General features: G+C 36.6%; 1 protein-coding gene across 2 annotated transcripts in view; it reads left to right on the forward strand.

Annotated features, from left to right (window-relative positions):
* The first annotated feature begins 6954 nt into the window (after positions 1–6954).
* ghra (growth hormone receptor a) overlaps positions 6955–23261 on the forward strand; it is a 42555-nt gene continuing 26248 nt past the window's right edge. Inside the window, exons 1-2 of one of the 2 annotated variants that reach the window (XM_051117160.1) lie at positions 6955–7269; positions 19130–19239. In XM_051117160.1, the coding sequence (XP_050973117.1) occupies positions 19134–19239 (106 nt within the window). In that variant the 5' untranslated portion in view covers positions 6955–7269; positions 19130–19133. Of the gene's footprint in view, positions 7270–7353; positions 7453–19129; positions 19240–23261 lie in introns of those variants that run through there. The other variant, XM_051117161.1, reaches the window with a different exon arrangement.

Raw genomic sequence — 23261 nt, forward strand, 5'->3', positions numbered from 1 at the left:
ATTAAGGCTATCTCTATATTTTGGTGCATTGAGCTTTTCTTCTACGCTGAAGAATTCCTCAGTCCCTGCCGCTGAAAAACAGCTCCACAGCATGAGGCTGCTACCAGCACACTTTACTTTTGAGATAGTACTGTGCAGGTGATGAGCAGTGCTTGATTTCCTTCAAACATGATGCTTGAGGTTCATCAGAGCAGAGAAACTTGTTTCTCACAGTCTGAGTGTCCTTTAGATGCCTTTTTGCAAATTTTTAATTGGGTTTTCATGTGTCTTCACTGAGAAGAGGACTGAGTTTGGCCACACCGCCATAAAGGCCAGATTGTTGCAGTGATGTTTGTCCTTCTGTAAGTTTCTCACATCAAGCCCCTTCTCCATCAGTTGGAAAAGGGGCTTGGAGGCCAGCTCTAGGAAGAATCCTAGTTGTTCCAAGCTTCTTCCATTATGGATTATGGAGGTTCCATGCTTCTGTGAACCTTCAATGCAGCAGAATTTTTTTTTTAAATCTTCCCCAGATCTGTGCCTTGACGCAAGCCTTTTTCTGAGCTCTTTTTCAGCATTTTCTGCTGTTAGACCTTTTCTGAGAGGTGTGTGCCTTTCCAAATCATGCTCATTCAAATGAATTTGCTATAGTTTATCTCCACTCGAAGTGTAGTTTCAAGTGTCCCAGAAAAGGGTATGAATACTTCTGCAATGGAATAATTTCAGTTTTTTATTTCTAATAAATTTGCAAAGTTGTTACAAACGTGTTGTGTGCTTTGTCATTATGGTGTATGGAGTGTAGATTGATGTGGGAAAAAAGTCATTTAAAGCAGTTTAACATTAGGGTGCAACATAACAAAAATGTGAAAGAAATGAAGGGGTATGAATACTTTCGCAAGGCACTGTACCTACACGACACAGAAACAGCAGACGGGCTGAATGAGAACTCAAATTCATTCTCTGCCACCAGTTGGCGCCACGCTTTTAAAACACTACATTTCTGAAGACAGATAGTTCCCCTCAGAGATACATCCCAATTTAGTATTTTCTTCCAGTATTTCGCACAATGTTAACAGTGAGCTGATCTGCCTGCTATAGCACTTTCTCTTTTTTGCGTTCATCTTCAGCGTCTCTGGCTTCTGTTAACGGCTGTTTACAGTTAGTTTATTTGCCCTGATAAAGAATTAGTTGTGTGTTATTAATAGTCCAGTAGTCAGAAGTGTATGCAGTTAACAGAGATTTCCTCCTTAATTCAGCTTGCTGTCTAAGTTGCTTATAGCCATTTGTACCAGTATGCTGGTTTTTTTTTTTTTCATACCATGTGCGTAATTCAAAACGATTTACCGTTTAAACTGGTATACTGGCCAGCACTGCACAAGTCTTAAAAGACAAATAATCAAATATGTTCCATCAAACAAACAATCTCATTTGAACATGTTGCAAGTAGCAAAGTGGACATAATTGCACAACGACTTTCATTTTGGAAAAGGATGTTATCTGTTCTGGAATAATAATAAAGTGAAATCCTGGACCACATACTGACTGGTAGGTGTAAAGACAAAGAAAACATTACATTTATGGGCTGGATTCAATATCGGTGGCTTTAATGTGATTCAGCTCTGCCAAACACTTCAGCTGTATGAATACCTGTGGCATAGACCCGACTCATCTCAGAAACAGAGCCACAGAGATAAAGAGGTGGGTCATGAACAACGTGACTAACATATCAGTTCTTATGTTAGTATGTGAGTTGTTTACTCGGCTTGTTCCATCATGTCACAGTGGGTCAGAGTCTACAGAGTAGCATCTCTTTTCTGATAATGTATCATGTTTTTTTCCACCGTTATACTCAAACAGCTATTTTTCTGTAAAAGCTTATAATGTTGTTGTTTTCTATCTGCGAAAATAATTAATCCTATTTTCTCTTCGGATGATACCTGTGATATCCACCAGCGTTGTTAGGGTTACCATTCTCTTCAAACAAGATAACAGAATTAAGCTACAGGCCTGCAGTTCTGGTCATATGAGAGTATTTTTGAATTTCTAACTTTTCCACCTTTTACATCTTTATTCATGAATTATAGACACAGTGTAATTTCTATTCTGTTGCATTAACAGCTATATTTCACACATGGCCACATGTTCCCTCACTTCCCCTTATACACACGCATTTTTTACCGTCGATTAGAATTAAACATCTTATTTGTATTCCTCGACGTTAGCCTTCATTAGAATCATCCATGTGCAAGAAAATACTAGGAAAACATTTCATTTGCATACTATATTAAAACAGTGACAAGGACTGGGACGCTAATTGCTTTGTTTTTACTCACCCACTGAGACTGGCAGCAGGTGGGTAAAAACATCTTATTTGAGTTCAACAGCCTGATAAACATTTACACTAGTGCTAATTAAGTCATTCTGATTCAGTGTTCAAATCTGACATTAGTCAAGTTGTTAAGGGATAGTTCACCAAAAAATGAAAATTCTGTCATTAATTACTTACCCTCATAAGACCTTCGTTCATCTTCAGAACACAAATTAAGATATTTGTGATCAAACCCAAGAGCTTTCTGACCCTGCATAGACACAACACAACTGACATGTTCAAGGCCCAGAAAGGTAGTAAGGACATTATTAAAATAGTCCATCTGACATCAGTGGTTCAAACCTAATTTAATGAAACTACAAGAATACTTTTTGTGTGCAAAGAAAACAAAAATAACAACTTCATTCAACCATTTCTTCTCTTCCCTATCAGTTTTCGATGCACGTTCACAAAAGTACTACAGCGCATGCGTGTACATTCCTTTGCTTGCAAACAAGGTTTGGTTTTTGGACAAACTGGTTCAATTAGGTATGTACTGTAACTATGTAGCATGTGGACAGAGTCACAGAAAAATCAGTCTTCAAATGCCACTCATTCAAGAACCAGATCTAGATTTCAGTTCTGTTTTAATTGTTGAGTGGCCAATCAAGTTTATATCCCACCCAGTGTTGCCAAGTCCGCGGTTTTTCTGCTTTTTTGGGCTACTTTAACACTGTTGGCACGGGTTGGTTTTCAGGTCCGTGGGTTGAAGTGACCCAGTACCGTGATATTTAGCCCCAGGATTGTGAATTTTAACAGGGAAACCTTTACAAAATTTGTATTTTACCCCTGAATGTTATTTTTACCAGTGGGCCCCCTTCAAAATGCGATTGGGCTAGTTTTGAGTAGAAATTGGGCAGTACAATAGACATTGGGCAGGCAATAAACTGCAGCATCTGTATTGATGGCAAATTTGTTGAAATGAATAAAATTATTATTTTTTGTAATGTACAATTAAAACTATATGTTACATATACAAAATATTATATTATTGTAGAACTACCATAGAATATATGATGATTCAGTTTACATAACTTTCATAAATTAAATGAAAATAGAAAAAAGCAAAAACACAATGATGCATATTCTTTATTCATCATTTTGTAGATGTAGAGTTTAAAAAAATCGCTGAATTTTATGCAGAAATGTTAAATCGCCACCTTGTTCCGACCAAAGTGACCTGAACACACCTGACATCGTAATTACGATTTGTCGACGAACGTCCCAGGAGGACTTGAATGCAGCATTAAACCACGTTCACACATCAGCAGAATACGGTTGTCAGTCCCGTATTTGAGTCCTTAATACGGTTACGTTCACACACAGTACGGTTATTTACGGGTGTGACAATCGCATTCTATAACTGAATTCACACCTGTAAAATTTCAGGGCTCACAACCCCATTCTTGGAAATGACATGCTGTGTGAACGGAACAGGACTGGACAACTAGTTGTCTGTCACGTCATATAGTGCGAGTTCTCGGTAACTTACAGTGATGGAGAAGTGAGCTGCGTGTCATCTGAAAGTTCTATATATAGCCTCCACCGGAGCCGCTCCTGTCAGTTTTGTGTTCTGCGCACAACTCAAATGCTCCGCTCTCCACCCAAATATAAAAGCTGCTGTTGGTTAATGAAGGTTTAATTGATGAACTCGTGGCTCGATTGGAATCTTGCACGTTCATAGAGACAGTATTCGAGATGATACTATTAGCTGCTGTGTGAACGGGACATTTCGAGACTCATAATACTCACACACTTACTCACATAAGTAAATGCGGTTGTCAATCCCAAAAACTTACATTGTGAACGTAGCCTTAGAAGAGATTTACATCCGAGAGCATTTGAGGCATTTTTCAGGTAGCCTACCTAAAAAAGGTAACAGCTGATCTGCTGAATGTGGATGGAGGACTCATTCTGTCTCTATTCCTGTCCAATAATCTGATGTTTCCCTTTTCCCTCTACACCTTTACTGTCATTTCAATTACACAACAAATTATACAAATGATGTTATCCTAAGGCCTTAGGGAACTTAAAACCAGTGCTGTGTCCAACCAGCCGACAGGCTGCACAACAGCCCTTCTAATTCAATTGAGGCTTAGCTACTGACACTGAGGTAAATACACATTAGCTTGGTGTGACACCAACAAAGTGAATTACGCTTCATCTGGAGACAGAAAAGGGCATGTTTTGTGTGAAAAAAGAAGGGTTTTACAAGTATTTTTGTTATGTAACACCTTTTCAACATCCACCCGAAGGCCATTTTCCTCCCAGCTGTTCATTTTCCAACTTCTATACTTTTTCTAACTACATGGCAGAGTTGCAGTATGTATGTACAGTACATACTGTATTCAGAAGTTTGAGCATGTGGCCTTGACCCTGACCCAGAATCGATTAAGAACAACAAAGATGTTACCCAAGCATGTGATGCACGTTATTAAGATAAAATATAAGGGCAAGCTGCAACGTTTCAAGTTTGCTGAGAGAAAAGTTGGAAACTCAGCATCTTGTCCAAGAGCTTTGTTCGCATGCCACATTCGTTTAATGTGAAGTTGCTGTTTTTTTTTCCACTCTCATTCACTGAGGCACTATAGGGAGCAAAGAATGGGCCTCTTTCAATAGACCACCCTTCTAAAATCTGATCAAAATTCACTACAGGGCTATCACACCTCACATGCTATGCTTTCTTTTTGAAACATTAATATTTAAAAAACCCTTGAATTTCTGATATATTTGTAAGACACCTGTGGATATGAGAACTGATAGCCTCTCATGTATTAAAAGCACAACCTTGGATTGATTTAATCCGTATTATGTAGACAGGCAAGCTTCAGTAAAAACATGCAGACCTTGAATTGTATAGCATACCCTTTTACATCTGAGATCATGCATGATGAAACAGAATTAAGGCTGACAAGGAAACATTACTGAGAAAGTCTAATTCGATTTGAGCATGTAAGGTTTCTCAAAGTCTAAAAAGCAGATGTCAAACTGCTTAGAGCCAAGTCCAGTAAATAATCAGAAGGTTGATCATATGACAGAAAACGTATGATAAACTCTGACCTAAAGTAAAGATGAGGTCATTTTATCTAGCTGTCCAGACCAACATTTACGTGGTTTGGATTCTATTCTTCCACTGCAAGTTAGAGAAGACGAAAAGAATATATTCTCAGCCCTACACAAATATTACTGCTCTACAATTACTATTATTACTCTCTTGTTGGCAGTTGTATTGTTGTCTTGATAATCTAGACAAAGAAGTTCGTCCACACCAGCTCCACTGATCTGCAATTCATTAAAGGGGTCATGACATGGATTTTTTTTTATTATTTTAATATTCTGACCTTCTGTCTAAAACAACCTGTTTTAAGGGGCGGGTCCTTTAAGGCTTATCAGTAATTGGCCACTGTTATGATTGGCTAATGTCATTGCATAGGAAACAGCATTAACACCCCTCCCTATTGCATGTGAGTGTTTTGACAAAAATGAGTCAAACATACACTGTAAAAAATAAAAAACACAATTTGTCGAGTCAGCTTAAAATAATTTGTTACCCTGCTGCCTTAAAATTTAAAAAAAAATAAGTTTAGTCAACTTGAAATGTTAAGTTGTACTAAGTAACAACTTAGATACTTGTGTTTGCTAAACTTAACAGATGGGTAACCCAGCTGCCTTAAAATTTTAAGTTGATTCAACTCAAATATCTAAGTTGTCACTTAGTATAATTTAACATTTCAAGCTGAATAAACTTTTTTTGAGTTGACCGAACTTAAAATTTTAAGGCAGCCAGGTTACAAATTATTTTAAGTTGACTCAACAAATTGTTTTTTACAGTGTACTACAAATACATTTACGTATTATGTGGTTCATAAAAATACCCTTGATATTTTAATGTGCTTAAGTGAAACTACTTTAAAGACCAATATTATTTAAAGATCATACAATAGTGACATTAAACATATTTTAGGCTTAATATTAAGAAATGTGCATTGTGCACATTGTGTGTTCAATTGTAAAGTTTAATTACAATTTTTATATCAGGAAGTCTTGTGCGATATGTAAGTAAATACTTGAACTATACTATAGTGTGGGTAATAAAAAAAAACTCTCAGAACAGTCCTGTCTTGCTCAAAAAACTGACCAAGGTGACAGAAAAGTGTCGCCATTGTGCTCTCTTTCCCAAATTAGTGACACAAAAGAGTGACCGGTGCTGTCGTCAAACAAAACTGAACCAAACTGAATGAAGAAAATGTCCAATTAAATAACTAAAAAGAGCAACCAGTGTTCTCTCTCCCTGTCAAGTGACTAAAAAGTGTGCCCTGAGCTGGCTGTCTTTAAAAACTGGCTGAAAAGAGTGAACTGTGCGCGCTGTCCCAAATAAGTAACCAAAAGAGTGACTATACTCTCCCTCAAAACTGGCTAAACCAGTGCTGACTTTTACAAACAACAATAAGAAACTCTAATTCGGATGAACTCACTTAGTTCAATGCGGCATGGGTGTTTGGGATGTTGCGCGCTCGGCGCGTGGGAGACCGCTATAATTCGCGGCTCACGCCAGGACTCGAATATCTGTCGACAGGGGGCGCGAGCCCGTGACACTGCGAGAGAGCAGTAAATGTGAATCTGAAGACTTGAAGTGCTACGCAGTCAACGTGAGACCCTTCAGGATACGCGCTGTGCCCCCACTCCCTCAGAACAAATCCCTGTCAACACTTCTCAGCGCGTTATACCTCAAAACCCCGCAACGCGTTCAGCGGTATTCCCGAAAAGATGTTCGGGTGATTTCTTAGTTTGATCTGACCACGTTTTAGAAGAGGGGAATATCGAGAGACCCACAACACGCAAGTCTGTTGATCCGGATGAACGAACTGTTGAAAAAGTAAAAACTCGCAACAGATTTTGCCTTTGGACAACTTCTCTGGAGCTGAGTGAGTTTCGCTGTCTTCTTGTCAAGTGCTCTTGCATGATATGCTTTTGAACATCTTTTATTTGAAGTGTTTTGCACGGTGGGTTAAAGGGGTGTGCAGAGTTCGCGGAGCACAGGGCAGTAAACACTTTGCGAAATCGGGCACTTTTGCGTGCTGCATATGCCGTTTAAAAGTCCTTTGATAGTAAGTAATCTTTTTCTTTCTCATTTGATGTTGCTCTGTCGACTAAACTTGAGTGGGAATAAAGCAGATATGTAGTTTACGCACGTCTCAATGTTTATAAGGGGCCTCAGGTGGCTTATCGGCTGCGAAAAGTGTTTGAAAATATTTATTACACTCGTTAAATCAAGGCCGGAGTAACAAGTTAAACAGAGCGGGAATTAATGGACACGTTTGCTGTTTATTCCTGTTATGAATTCGCGTGACAGCATGATTTATTCACGCGGCGTCTGTCATACAAGTGTTTTCCGCAGGTTTGACACATTGTAGGGCACTTCAGGTGCGTCAAGTCTACTTGAGGTATGAGAATATAAAACATTTTATATTCTTAAACAGTAACAAACAAATGTTTCAACAAATGTGTCTTCTACTTTTGTATAAGTATTATTGTTGTGTTTTGTTTCTGTAATGTAAAATAAGACTGTTAGAATGAAATACACTTAAATAGCTTGATTTACTATATTCATATTTAAATGTCCCTGGATAAATATAAAAAAAATCAACCCACTGAAATTTAAATCTTAATTTTAAATGTTGCAATAATCCATGAGAAAATGCTGCAGTGAGAACTTTTCAAACACTTTTGAATTTTAATATTGATAAAGAAAACGAAGCTTGAATGTCGTGTGGAGTAATTCTAAAAAAATTTCTGACCACCTCTAGCATTTTTTCAGACAGACATGGTATTGAAATAAAACTGCAAATCCAATACTTGCTGCATTTTATATTTCCAAGCAGCTATGACATTACCTGTGAAATTCTACAAAATCCTGAACAAAGAGATGCGAAAGCGCCGCAATCAAATTTCCCATTTCACAGATGCTTAAACAGAAAGGTCATGAGTTCCTGATTGAAAGAGTCTTTGAATGAAGCACATAAGCGGCTTATTGTAAAGAGAGAGGTATTAAGATGACAGATCAAGAAGTTTGCTGCAGATTCCTAAAACACTCAAATGCATTAGACGATTTATCTGAAGTTGGTAAATCTATCGCTTTACAGTGCTGTTGAGGAGATCAAAAGCATGAGGAGGTCCCCAGTTTACCTAGACTATTTCTTTTCTTTGTTGTGGAGAGGTTATAGGTTGTACAGGTTTCCTTTTCACAGGCACAGCGTGCACAGAACAGCTTATGGTAAACTCTAGATGTTTGATGCTCTCCTAATGCTGTTCAAAAGAGAAATGCTTCTCCTAGGGGTTTAGTAGATTCTCACATCCTGATTGCAAAATGCATTCTCCTGTTATTAAACCTAAAATTCATTATTCATTTAAACTCATTATTCGTTATAAAATTGTCGCCATCTATCAGTTAATTTAATTATTTGTTTCAGCTTAATGTTTGTCTGTAATTAAATGTTTTCTGTGCCGATGATAATTGCTTTTTGTGCAAAAAGGCTTGGAGGAACATTTTGTGTTGACTGAATGCACCGTGTACACAGAGAGGAGATCAAGGTGCTGGTAATCACAGAAGAGTTACAATTTAGGTTTGATATTATATTAGTATTTGCACAATTTTTGGACACGCTTAAAATGTCATTGTCATTACTTAGATGTGAAATATCAAACCAAGTGGCATCTGTAAACAAATGGTGCATTTTCTCAGAAACAGCTTCACTTTTTTGAGCCATTTTGCATTTACTTTTAAAGGGATAGTTCACCCAAAAAAGAAAATTTTGTCATTAATTTCTCACCTGCATGTCGTTCCAAACCCATGAGGCCTTTGTTCATCTTCAGAACACAAACTGAGATATTTTTGATGAAATCTGATCGCTTTCTGACTCTGCAACTGACAAGTCCAAGGCCTAGAAAACTAGTAAGAACATTGTTAAAATATCATCACATGCTTGTGTGGTACTTTTGTGAATGCACTTCGAAGACTGACACAGAAGAGAAGAAATTGTTGATTAAAGTCTTTTTTTTCTTTGCACAAAAAAGGTATTCTTGCAGCTTTAGAAAATTACGGTTAAACCATGTCACATGGACTGTTTTAACAATGTCCTTACTACCGTTCTGGGCCTTGAACATGGTAGTTGCGTTGCTGTCTGTGCAGGGTCAGAAACCTTTTGGATTTCATTTAAAATATCTTATGTCTTATGGGTTTGGAACGACATAAGGGTGAGTAATAAATGACAGGATTTTCATTTTTGGGTAAACTGTCTTTTTAACAAACCCATGTACTTCATCAAATTACCAATAAACATACTGGCATTTGTACAGCCATATGTATTGTTTTATGAATTAACAAACTTCTTTGTGGAAATTAGTTTTTGCTACATTTTGTTAAAACAAATGGCATTTGGTTTGATGTTTTGTTATACATTACTGTTCAAAAGTTTGTGGTCGGTAAGACATTTGAATGTTTTTGAAAGAATTCTCTTGTGCTCATGTAAGCTGCATTTATTTAATTATAAATACAGTAAAAACAGAAGTACTGTTAAATATTATTACAATTTAAAATAGCAGTTTTCCTTCTAAACATATTTTAAAATATAGTTTATTTCTCTAATGGAAAAACTGAATTTTCAGCATCATTACTCCACTCTTTAGTGTCACATGATTCTTCAGAAATCATTCTAATATGCTGATTTGATGTTTAAGAAACATTTCTTATTATTATAAATGCTGAAAACAGTTGTGCTGCTTAATATATTTCTGGAAACTATACATTTTTTAGGATCCTTTGACGAATAGAAAGTTTAAATCATGTTTTTGGAAAAGAAATCTTTTGGAACGTTATTTTTCTGCCTATCTCAGTTTAATGCATCCTCGTTGAATAGAAGTTATTAATTTCTTTAAAAAAAATCTCACTGACCCCACGCTTTTGAACAACAGCATATGTGGCTTAAGTGTCAAACTCTGTATATCAGGACAGAGTATGAAGGTTTACAATGCAGCAGCTTTTGACTCTCTATAAAAAACGTCTAGACATTCGAAGACCTTTGCAACGCAAACAGGTTTGCAAGCACTCTCTGCACAAACACGATTGACCTCAGTTTACCATGGGTGTTGGAAGCGTGATATCTCTCTCTCCTTCTTGTTTAGAGTCTGTATCGTAAAACTCAGTTCTCCCCTCACACACATATGCGCTCACACACTCACACACACACTTGGTTTGGCAGTATGTAGCTCCGTCCCCCTCCAGCAGCCTGCTCTGCTGACCCAGACTTTTCCACTGCCCTTGTGAAATAGGAGCAGCAAAGACGATCGGGTCTCACCAGGCAGAACTGAATGCCATCACAAAGCAAAAAGATTCTCATATGCTACTGCTGGCACTTTAATCTCTATTTGAACAGTCCAGTGAAGTGTTAAACCCCTGTCGAACCAAGTTAAAATCCCCAGTCCACCAGCAAAACTGCAGCACATGCATTTTTTTTTTTTCTGTGCAGATGTATATATTTGTATAATGGTTTAAACAAGGTTTTATGCTTGTTTCACCATAACACACTGTTTGCTTGCTTGTGCAACTGGGGTGACTGAATGTCACCTTTGAACTTTGCATATCATCTTCTGACTAAATCAATGGGAATAGGAAAGGTTGAATCCTGTCTGATATCCTCTTTTCTGCAGTAGCCAAATGTTGTGTAGTCCTTTGTTATAGTATTGCACTAATGACATTTGAAGATTCTACTAGAATTAGATTACAACAGTAAATTCAGAGATGTTTGCTCTGAGATGTGCTGCAAAAATTTGCAGGACTGAACATGAATATGGACTGAACACTACTGAAATCCACTGTAAGGACAATTATTAAAGGCTTAGTTCACTGTAACTAGGTGAAAAATGAAAATTCTGTCATCATTTATTCACCTTAAAGTTGTTCCAAAACTGTATACACTTTATTTCTTCAGCTAAACACAAAAGAAGATATTTTGAAGAATGTAACCAAAGAGTTACTGGACCCTTTTGACCTCTGTAGGATTTCTGGACCAAAACAGTTTGGTTACATTCTTCAAAATATCTTCTTTCATATTCAAAATATATTCAGTATGTTCAACAGACAAAAGAAGCAGTAAATGATGACAGAATTTTCATTTTTGGGTGAATTGTCATTTTAAGGAACAATCAAACTATTGACAGTTGTTTCAAAAAGCATTGGAACCAAAGGTGTATGATTTAGTGTCATTTATTGGGCTTCGTAAAAATAGGAGATGCAGTGTTACATTTAAAAGAAATGCATTGTATTACATTACTCAAGAAAAGTCATTCATAATATTACATTATTTGCTGACTAAAGCCAGGCTCAAACTACAGGATTTTTAAAATCCTAACCGATTATAAAATCTGGTTGCAGTGCACACATAAGGAGAATCTTTGCACATTACTTTCCCTGAAATCTTAAACATGCACACACTACAAGATTTGAAAATTGTGGTGCATCACACACTACAAGATATTATTAACATTATCATGACGGAGGGAGCGCCTCACGTGATCTTACTCAACAGATCGTCATTTCAGCAACTAATTTTTACGAATGTTAGTTAGCGTGCTAGCAGCTTTATGCACTCACTATGTTGAAAACTGAGACGATTTCACTCCAGAGCTTTTCTTGCTCCATGCGGTTGTGGTATGTTTTCAACATATTATACAGACAGTGTTACTACAAAAACATAAGAAGCAGTTTCCTCCATCTCCACTATCCAATGGACTGTACAGCAGCTGTTTTGCCATCGCGCACAATAAGAACTGATGTAATCATAGCCGTGATCATCCCGATTTAAAATCCTGAATATCAAACATGTTTGATGTGATGTCAGAGCAGATCGGGAGGTGCAAGACTCGATCTGTTAAGGTCTCACATTACCAGATAATCCGTGCCGAACATTGGGAGCAATCGAGGTGCTCGTCAAGATTTTTGCTTCGATTCTCGGGAGGGGGAAACCGGGGCAAAATCGGGCTAAAAATCCTGTAGTGTGAGCCCGGTTTAAGACTCTCTCATCTACAATGAAAAGGTTCTTAGGCATTGTGTTTTTACATTAGAAGTGTTACTTTGCTTTTATGAAGTTTTTATCCTCCAAACACATTTTTTCATGCAAAATTTGGGTCAACCACAGAAATTTGTAAAGTGACAGCTCACCCAAAAATGACCTTTTTTCCTCTTTAAAGCTTTCTGACCCTACTACGTTTAAGGCAACTACCAAGTTCAAGAAGAAATAAAGTTGTTGTTTTTGTTTGTTTTGTTTGCACTGACATATAGTGCAGCTGCGCCTCTAGCAACCTGAGTTCGAGTCCCGCCGTGGTCCTTTGCCTATCCCGTTCCCAACTCTCTACCCCATGCTTTCCTGTCAATCTCTACTGTCCTGTGTGTTAAAAAGCATGAAAAAGGCCAAAAAAATAAAATAAAATAAATAAATCATCAGTCGAACCACTGATGTAACATGGGCTATTTTAACGATGTCCTTAGTACCTTTCTGGGTGTTGAATGTGTGAGTTGCATTGCTGTCTATGCATGATTAGAAAGCTCTTGTATTCATGAAAAATATCTTAATTTGTGTTCCGAAGATGAATGAAGGTCTTAAAGGTTTGGAACGACACAAGGGTGAGTAATTAATGACAGGATTTTCATTTTTGGGTGAACTATTCCTTTAATGTGTCATACTGCAAGTATGGGGTTCCATTTAAAAATAGTAGGGCTGCCCTTGACTAAAGATTTTTCTGGTCGACTAGTAGTTGTTTATTTTAAGCATTAGTCGACTATTAGTCGCACGTTTATTAATAAACCATATAAATCATAATGAGCTTTTTATTGCCTAAATAAGCACTCAAGCGCATGCAACAGCTTGGTACAGCGCACTGACCAATGTAATAATTATGAATGTGTCAGGGAAAAAAAGAAAGGAGACTGCATTAACATTTGAATAATATATTGATAAACTAGTGCTTTCTTTGATTTCGGCTTTAGAGAGGAAGTCGGTGACACTGACTCGTCATCTCTGCAGTAGTGATGCGCCTGTATGCATGTTTCATACGGATTACATAATCTGAGAATATTTATTTTCCATTTGAATTAGTTCATTTAAAAGTGGACATTTTGTGTTTTTCCTCTTTTTCCGGGGTTTTGAAGTTTTGCGCTCAAGTTCACAGAGAACGAGACGGCAGAAAGTGCCTCCTGTTTACTTCTGTTTTATTTTACAAAAGCATGACGTTTAGTTGTTATTTTGAGTGCACACAAAAACATAAAACCTTTACAGATGTGAAAAATGTATTGCTTTTATCTTTATGACCAAAAATTGAGTATTTTAAGAGCAAGTGACCGCACTGGCGCCTCCATCTGTCATGCAGTGAGCACGATATTATTCAGCTTCGACACTCTGCACAGACACTTCAATAGCGCACATTTTTCTAGGTTAACATTAGATTGAGCTACCATGTAAAGTTGCTACTGCTTACAAATTTTAGATGATTATCATAGTCATATTTGGATGATAGGCAAGCATTTGGATGTCCTGCCCTGTATTACCACATAGACCAGCCGTTAATGATCTGTCCATCATGGACTGCGTCAATTTTTTTTCTGCGACTAAGCGACTTTTGGTCGACCAAGCCTTTTCTCGTCAACTATTAGGGGGTAGCGGTCAAAAATAGTAAATAACATATGCTGCAATGAAACATATTTATTTGACACAATATCTAATAAATTAAAAATAATTTAAAAAAGGTTCAGTAAACTTATAAAATAAACATGTATACTCGACAATGTTTGCGTTCAGTTCTTTTTTTGACAAAAAAGTTGTAATATTTTTTGGATTCCACTGATGCTCTTAGATATAATTTTCTTTAACAGAATTAGTTTAGAAGTTTTTAAAAGTTTACCCATAAATCTAAAGGTGAGCTCTGTACACCAAAAAAAAAAAGTAATTGATGTAGGAATTAGTTTGCACAAAGTAAATTTTACAATAGTTATCTTGTAAAACATATTCCAATAATCTTTGTTATGGGAAGGGAGTGTTTCTCTATTTATATTTGCCAGTAAAGTAAATAAATGGAAAAGTAATGTATTTTTAAAGTGACTTGGATAATATGGTGTGAATTTGATAAGTAACATGGTACGTTACTTAAACAAATACATTTATTGGAGTAACATGTTACCCCAAAATTCATGGTAATGGACTGATATCATCGGTAGTTTCAGCACAGTTTGCTCAAGGTGATGCCTACATGTTTGTTTTACATCACAGATGTGCTGACAGCAGGATTAAACTAGGAAGAACTGGAAAAAAGGCACAGTGGTTTTAGTCTTAGTGCACATGGGTTCAGTCATTCAGATTTAATCTCTGCTTGATTGTCTGAGTGCTGATAAAAAGTTGCTAAATAGGTGCCATTAAGAGCAGTTTACGACCGAGCACATCACCGCACACAGATTTAGTATTACTTCCTGTTTGGAGTGAACCATCATAACAGAGTATGACTCAGTGACTCTGGACATTTTATTATATAGCAGAGATCAACAGGTTTGAAATGGTAAAGTCTGCATCTATTACTCACTGCTAATTTTGGATGTTATTAATTTAGACTTGGATGTTGGCCCAACAGGAATGATACTCTCTTGCTTGTTAGCCAGAGCTCTAGACCTGTTAACTTAGTAGTTCATTTAGGAAAGCAGTTTTCAGAAGTTTTGTGTTTGCAAATGTGAACTAAATGAAGTGAAGGTGTGAAAATGGCCATTTCTGACCTTTCTTCCACACAAAAGGTCATCCATTTAAGCAGAAATGCATCCCAGCAGCAGATGCTTTTATTAGAGTTGTAGCAGCAAATAATTAAAATTCTGACTGAGAACTTTGCTTAAATTATTATATTATATTATATTATATTATATTATATTATATTACTTTTAAATATGCCGTGTAATTGTCATTTTCATGTCATACGTAATACAGAACGTTTGATTTTTGTAGGTTCAAAACAAGGATTGGCAACCTTAACTGCCATTTTTAGTAATTAAAATAAATACTTAAGTAAATTATATATATACTGTTTACTACATTATTTTAGCTGTGTATTTGTGTCTTGCACTGATATCTAGAGAATGTTAATGGTGCATCTTTTCCCATAATTATATAGTCTTTGTGGTCTGTGTGTGGAATGTTAAGGACCGGTTAAAATCTACACTGATAGCAGTAATTTCTTATTTATATCAAGCTTTGCTCTAATTGCTTTCAACAACAAATAAATCTGAACAAACTGCGGGCTGTCATCCGCTCAACCACGCATTTCGAATGATGTAAAACAGACCTGTTTATTTGCACAAACCACTGTACAATGTTGTGCGGATATATATTTGGAAATATCTGCGCAACAAAAGTGTTTATGTGATTCCTATAAAGCTCATCTCTAAATACAACACGACGCATGATAGGGATTTAAAAGAGAAACATTACAGTAACTTTCGTTTCAAAGACATGGCCCTCAAGTGGCAAGAAATGTAAATGTTGTCCAAGATGGGCTGCGTTATCAACAGCAGACAAATTTTGGAGGTTAAAGGCTGAGAAGCATTGCCTAATACGCATGCAGTGCTGGAGCAATCTGTGGAGAACTCGAGAAGCGGGAAATTCTTTCAGCCAATCGGATTCAAGGGAGGTTCCTCCCCTCCTCCCTCTCATGGCTATCTGGACAATCAGGCCCTCTGTGTAGACTGCCGTGCCCCTTTAACTCCCTCGTGGGGTCGGACCCTATACTGGCCCTCCCAGTATCTCCAAACACTCCACATGGTGGAAATGTGGAAATGTGACTGCAAACTCCAAAAAGGGACAGCAGAGCATTTAGATACGCCTCATAGAATGACCAATTTAACGTAATATAATACAATATGCGGTATAAATTAAATATTAAGCAATACTGATAATAAGAAGAAATGTTTCCTGAGCACCAAATCAGCATATTAGAGTGATTTCTGAAGGATCATCTGACACTGAAAACTGGACTAATGACTGCTGAAAATTGCCATTACATGGATGAATTACTCTATTTATTGTTTTTTAATCACATAAATGCAACCTTTCAAACATTTCCAAACAGTCCTCATCCTTCTAGACTAAAATAGCACTGATTTACTATTTTATCCTATCAATAATAGTATATAAAGGGTTAGAAATTAAACATTTACACTAGTGCTCATTAAATCATCCCAATTCAGTGTTTAAATCTGATGTTAGTTAAGATATTAAAGAATGAAAAATCCGTTACTAATTACTCACCTTCATGTCGTTCCAAACCTTCATTCAGCTTCAGGACACAAATTAAGATATTTTTGATGAAATCCGAGAGCTTTCTGACCCTGCATAGACAGCAACACAACTACCACATTCAAGGCCCAGAAAGGTAGTAAGGAGATTGTTAAAATAGTCCACGTGACATCAGTGCTTCAACGCTAATTTTATGATGCTACAAGAATAATTTACTAATGCAATACAGTTTCATAGACCTGCAAATAAGCATTGGCCCTGTCTTGCAAAAAGACAGGGAAATGAAACCTGCATGTTGTTATTCTAATATTGTTAGATGTTCAGTTGGGGTGAAGCTACAGGTCAGATGCAACAAAGCCAGTTATTTGCTGACTGCGTATTTTCCCACATTTGGAAATTATAGCCTGGTGCTGTTTTCAACAATCCACTGCCAAGTGCAGAAGAAAAATAGCTCTGAAGCCAAGTTTTAGGCCAGAACTCCTCATTAATCGAACCAGATTCAGAAACGCATCAGGACAAGACCAGTCTAAACAACGTTTATTGGTCAATTGTATTTATTAGTTGTCCACTTAAGATTATTGATTAATATTTGATGTTATTTATTTGACAGACATCTACATCATATCAGTAATAGGGCTAGGTGGAAAAAAAGACTGATTTCTTGATTTTAATCAATTCTTGTTTTTATGAAACAATATTGAATCTTAAATCCCAAGAATTGATTAGTCTAGCATGATTTTAGTTAACATTGTAGCATGTTTCCCACCCAATAAATCGTAATAAGCTTTATGCTTTGATACTTTTAATATGAAACAAAATCTCAGATTTCAAATTCTGTCCGTTTTATTCAAACAATAAATGCCGATGTGGTGCTGTTTAATGTGGAGTGACAGATCGCTGTAGTGCCTCAATTCAAGAGAAGCAGCAGTGCGAGGCGCATGTGAACTGATAGTCTCCTCTGCTTTAATATCAGTTTCAGCACGAAATAAACATGAATACACATCCAAAGGTATGTTAAAAGAAAGAGTTCAACTTACCAAAATCTGTATTCAGTGTTTCAACCGTGCAAAGACGTCACTGTAACAGCTTGTAAACAGTATGTCATGAAATGTCACATTTACCTCAGAACAAACACATTCGGTGACCATAAACACGTAAGTCAGCTAGAAACATGAACTCTGTGAGGAGCATTTTGCTAAATATATACACCATGTAACATGTTCATTATCATTTTTACTGTTTTTCAATGTTTAATTCATGTTTGTGTAAATCTGTCAAGTTTTTATGACGTAAATGTTTACATTTCAAAAAATGAACTGAAGTAAAAATATAATCATAAAAATTGTAACTTTGTTATTATAAAAACTTAATTTAAACATTTGTATACAAATCAGTTTATTTTAACCTTCAATAATGTAGTAATGTAGTACCAATTGACTCTTGACTTGACTCTGACTTTTATTGTACCTGATATATATCCAAAATAATTGATATTGAATCAATATTGTACTTGTGTCAAAACCCAGCCCTAATCAACAGTGGCTTTTTTTTTCTATCAGGATGTCTATATAAATCTACAGGCTTAGTTAAGATCATACTCACCAGTCCCAAAGCGCCACTGACCTCTCTATGATTTGTGCTGGTGACCAAACAAATATAGTGCACTTATTTTTAGCCCAACTCTTCGGCTAGCTGGATACAACCTGTTCAGACTATATGCTTGTGACAGAAATTTCTCACTATGTCACAATGTCATCGCCATTTCAGACAAATGATTATCTCTTTTATGACATATTATTGTGATAAGACCAAAAAGCGGCGAGGGAATAGAGTCAAGGGTCATCGACAGACTCAACGAAGCACAAAGTGTAAATTACAAAGCGCTCCCACATACATAAATCACAGAATGAACGATGGCAACATGTCAACGGTATTTCTGTCACACATCTAGCACTAATATAAGTCAAAGCTGGTTTCAATTTTTTATCCTTCATTCCATGTAAGATGATGTTCCTCCAAGACCTTTAGCCGAGATAGCATGAACGTTTGACATTTTAAAAAGGTTTTTCCTTGGCCTAGCATAAATTTATAATGGAAACTCTAGGTTAACACAGTAAATGCAGAGTATTAGCTTGTGAAAACATCCTCCGCACTGCCTGCATGCATATAAGACCCCTGGTCACCTACAGATAATGACAAACCCACGTAAGTGCTGAGCGGTGCAGAGGCAGTGTCTGGTTGTTAATTGTCTGGTGTCCTCGTATAGGGTTTCACACAGACCAGCTAAGAATTATTGGCGATAACAGCCAACGCCCTTTGGTGTGAAGGAGTGAGGAAATGAATTGGAGAAGCTGTGTAGATGGCAATGGCCCTGGGGCTCTCAGGGGGGTTCAGCTCAGTATTTGTCAGAGGGGTGTCATCCGGGAGCACCACTGATAATGATTTTTCTTTTTCCTCCGCTCAGGGAGATGGCAGAAGCTATGGCTTACTCTCTCTCGCTCAGTCTGCTCTACTTGGGCTTGCTGTGTGGAAACGGACTGGTGTCTGCAAGAGGATCCGAGCTGTTTACTCCAGGTACTGCACTCACAACCATGTCAGAAAAATTTGCTATTTCACATGCACACAGCAGTCTGATTTGTCGGTCGATCTATTAGGGTTGCACGAAATTGCACGAAAGCTGACATTGTGATATTTAGGTTTTTTGCTCTTTATATATTTTCATATGAATACATATAGGAATTTACACCATATGATTTAAGTAGCTGTATTTAGAATTAATGAATCAGAAAGATATGGGAAAAAATGTAAAAATGGTGTTTTCCACCACCTCAAGTCTCTTTCAGTAAGCATTTCAGAGTTTAAAAAAATGCTTTCCACTTGAGCTTTAATACGCCACATTTCTATTATTAAAGGGATAGTTCACCCAAAAATAACAATTCTATCGTTGATTACTAACCCTCATGTCATTCCAAACCCACAAGACTCATTCATCTTCGTTGCTGAGTCAAGCTCTTGTATGTGTTTGGAACAACATGATGGTTAGAAATTAATGACAGAATTTTTAATTTTTGGGTAGGGACGAGGTTGAGGATTAGCTTAACTAAGCGATGTAGCATGGAGAGCCACTTCTGGGACGCTTCAATAAGTCGCAGCGCGGTGGGTATAAACGCAAACATTGACTAGAGTGGCCACGATCAGCTCCGGTGGCCATGTCGGAGACATAATGCGTGGTAAGAGATTTATCATACAGTTTTAAATGCATAAACTTGCACTGGACTAGGCTAATCATTGATTATGTTCTTTGATAATGTTAATGTTCTTTGCTCGTTTTCTGTAGCTGCTTTTTAAATAACTAAGGAAATGTAAGCATTATAATTAGTAACTTACAATGTTTTTATTCCATTTTTGTCATGTTAAATACAAATTAAGTCATATTAAAAACATTAGGCTGCTTTTAGCCTTATGCTGGAGCTGGTTTTAGGCAATGAAACTAAGTTTGTAAATAAATAAATAAATAAGCACGATAATATCATGTATGGGCGATCTCGCAGGGTGACGATAGGATCCAACACTACTGTAGTGTCAACTATACCTTAATATATCCTTAACTATAATGGAGCAGACGGAACTTGCTGTTTTGGAAAGGGGCGTGGCAGTACTGAAACACCGTCTAAGCTGTTCGCCAATCACAACGCACCTGGACAGCTAACCAATCACAACACATTTAGTTTTTCAGAAGGCGGGCCTTCATCAAACCCGGAACTAATCGAGCCATTTGTGCCAGGCTGGGGAGAAATATATTGTAATAATGTAAATTATGTGAAAAATAATGCATTTTTGAGAGCATGAGAGCATGTTCTAGTACACCCCCAAAACAAAGACTTTTCAAAAGAGCATAATAGGACCCCTTTAAATAATAATTGATCTGAAATAATAAGTGATGATGATATTGTAATAATAGTATTTATATTGGAATAATCCTGTAAAATAAAAAACAAAAGTAACAAAAAAAACTCTCTCAGTATGGCTCGATTCAGAGTAAATGAACCAAGCCGTTCTCAGATGCTGAAACACTATATCATGAGCCACACGTGTGTAAATGCCACGCTTGAAATGGTGAAGCATAGATTTATTTAATTAAATCGCAGCCTGTGTGATTTGACAGTCTCAGTAAGCCCCAACAGTCTAACCATTGTAGAATGAGGTGGTTTATGAATTTAGTCTGCTCTATTTTTTAATTGTTTGCTTATTTTAATACACTGTACATCTTATGCGTGTCTTCGGCTGCCTTGTCAGCTGCAGCAAAAATGTACTTTGCATTTAGATGATACTTGCTCCGACAACAGAAAAATTTCTTCCTACGGAAATTACAGATGGATTGTAAATTAGTGCGATTTTTCTTTTATTTTGTTGTAAATTAACGATTTAAGAAATGATTAAATAATAAAATTAACAAATATTAATAATATAATTAATAGTATAATTTTTAAAAATCTAGCAATTAATTATTATGATACTATATCAGTTAATCAGTATATTTATTTATTGTTTTATAAGATTTAATACAAATACATTTCTAAATACTCTTATATTTATTACATTAATATTTATTTATTTATAAGTAATTGTAGCAAATGTACATGTCCGATGTTAAAATGACAGTTGTAATACGAATAAATTTACAAAGCGCTTTTATCAATCACAGAATTAAACTGTAGATGTCAGTGCCAGGTCATTATTGGAAAATCATTGGGCCTGTGTCAAGATTATTCACCTTTGAGCACACAGAACATTTTACTTCGGTCTAGTCAAACAATCCTTCAATAAATAGGTTTTGTTTGAAAGTAAACACATTGACTGTGGTCATCCAAAGTCCAGGGACAGGATACAGTGGCGCTTATGGGATGATGAACTAAATGGGATGTCATCACTGCACGTAGCTTATCATTGAGACAGAGACAGCGATATGTTATGGTGAATAACATTTGTGTAATAGGCTTTCACAGATGCAGTGAATGACTTGGGTTAATGACCCAGTAGCTGCACACAAGTTGGAGCACAGACTTTAGCACTTCGATTAAAGTTCAGTATTTTGGTTTTGTGTTTCAATGTATTCTCTTTTAATAAAGTCAGTTTGTAGAGAGTGCGTCTCTGGGTCCAGGTGCTGTAAGGTCAAGGTGCTCTATAGTCTAGGGTTTATCACAGTCCAAGAAAACTTTAATATGACCATGGCACTCTTGTAAATTAAAAAGCCTTTATTATCAGATGGCTACATGCAAGAAATCTGAAAACTTTAAAAATCTAAGAGTTTTTAGATTTCTTGTAGCCATCTGATAATAAAGGCTTTTTCATTTACAAATGCCATGTCATATTGAAGTTTTATTCTCTTTTAATAGTATTTAACTACTACGGATGAAATTATTGCCTTATCACCTTTGGAGTGCATGGATTCCATTATATCATGTTTCATTTTTATAATATTTAAAATTAACGAAAGGGCTATTAATTCATTAGCAGTTAACGTCATTCTGAGTTTAAATGCTGAAATGTTCCAACAAAGATGTTCCAACAAAGAACTGATTATGACATTATGACAGTTTCATCAGACTATGTGCAAAAAATCTTTGTTTTTTTTAATTATTCCAACATGTTGCCTTGTGAAATTTGTCCTGTCCAAGCCAACCCAGTCTCATGAGAAGATGCAACTAATTTATGTTTTGGCAAATTTGTATGAATTTGTGTGATTTTTAGAAAAGATAAACTAAGCAAGATTTGAATTACGAGCAAGATTACAAATTGCCATGAGACTAGTCCGCTAGTTCACTTGCTTTGGTTCTGGACCAAATACAATGTTGATTTTTGCTGTTGTTGTTGTTGTTTGGTGCGGTTCGCTTTCACACTGCCCTTTTTGCAAGTGAACCAGAAACTAAACAAAACCACATGTGTGCTTAAGGTCATCCATTCATTGGTTCATCCATTGAACCACAACAGAGTTTGTTTGAAACCAGACCGAGACCACCTCTTCAGTTGGGTCTTGGTACAGTTGTTTGTTCTGCACCCGTGTGCAATTGCTATATTCACACCTGCCCAAAAGATCCGCACCAAAGGGGGAAACAAACTTGAGCTCGACTGAATCAAACAAGACAGGTGTGAATACACCCTAAGGCATTGTATGTTAAAGGAGACCTTTTATGACCCTTTTTACAAGATGTAATATAAGTCTCAGGGGTCCCCAGAATGTGTCTGTGAAGTTTCAGCTCAAAACACCCCACAAATCATTTATTATATTATTTAAAAATTTTGAGTAAAAGCAGAAACGCACTGTTTTCGTGCATGGCTCTTTAAATGCCCCCCTTTTCCAGAATAGAGCTATGCCTTTACAGCTTGTAGCTCAGATACTCTGCCAAAAAACATCGGTTTGGTTTTGATTATCATGTTTGTCATCCTGAAAAAATGTGTTTTAAAGCCTTTTTAGTTTAAACTTCTGATATATGGTCAACGTTGCCAAGTCTGTGGATTTCCATTGGATAATTCACACCTGTCTTGTTTGGTTTGATTGAATCGAACTCAAGTTAATGTCCCCCCTTGGTGCAGAT

This window comes from Labeo rohita, chromosome 8, assembly GCF_022985175.1.
Source record: "Labeo rohita strain BAU-BD-2019 chromosome 8, IGBB_LRoh.1.0, whole genome shotgun sequence".
Lineage (NCBI taxonomy): Eukaryota > Metazoa > Chordata > Actinopteri > Cypriniformes > Cyprinidae > Labeo > Labeo rohita.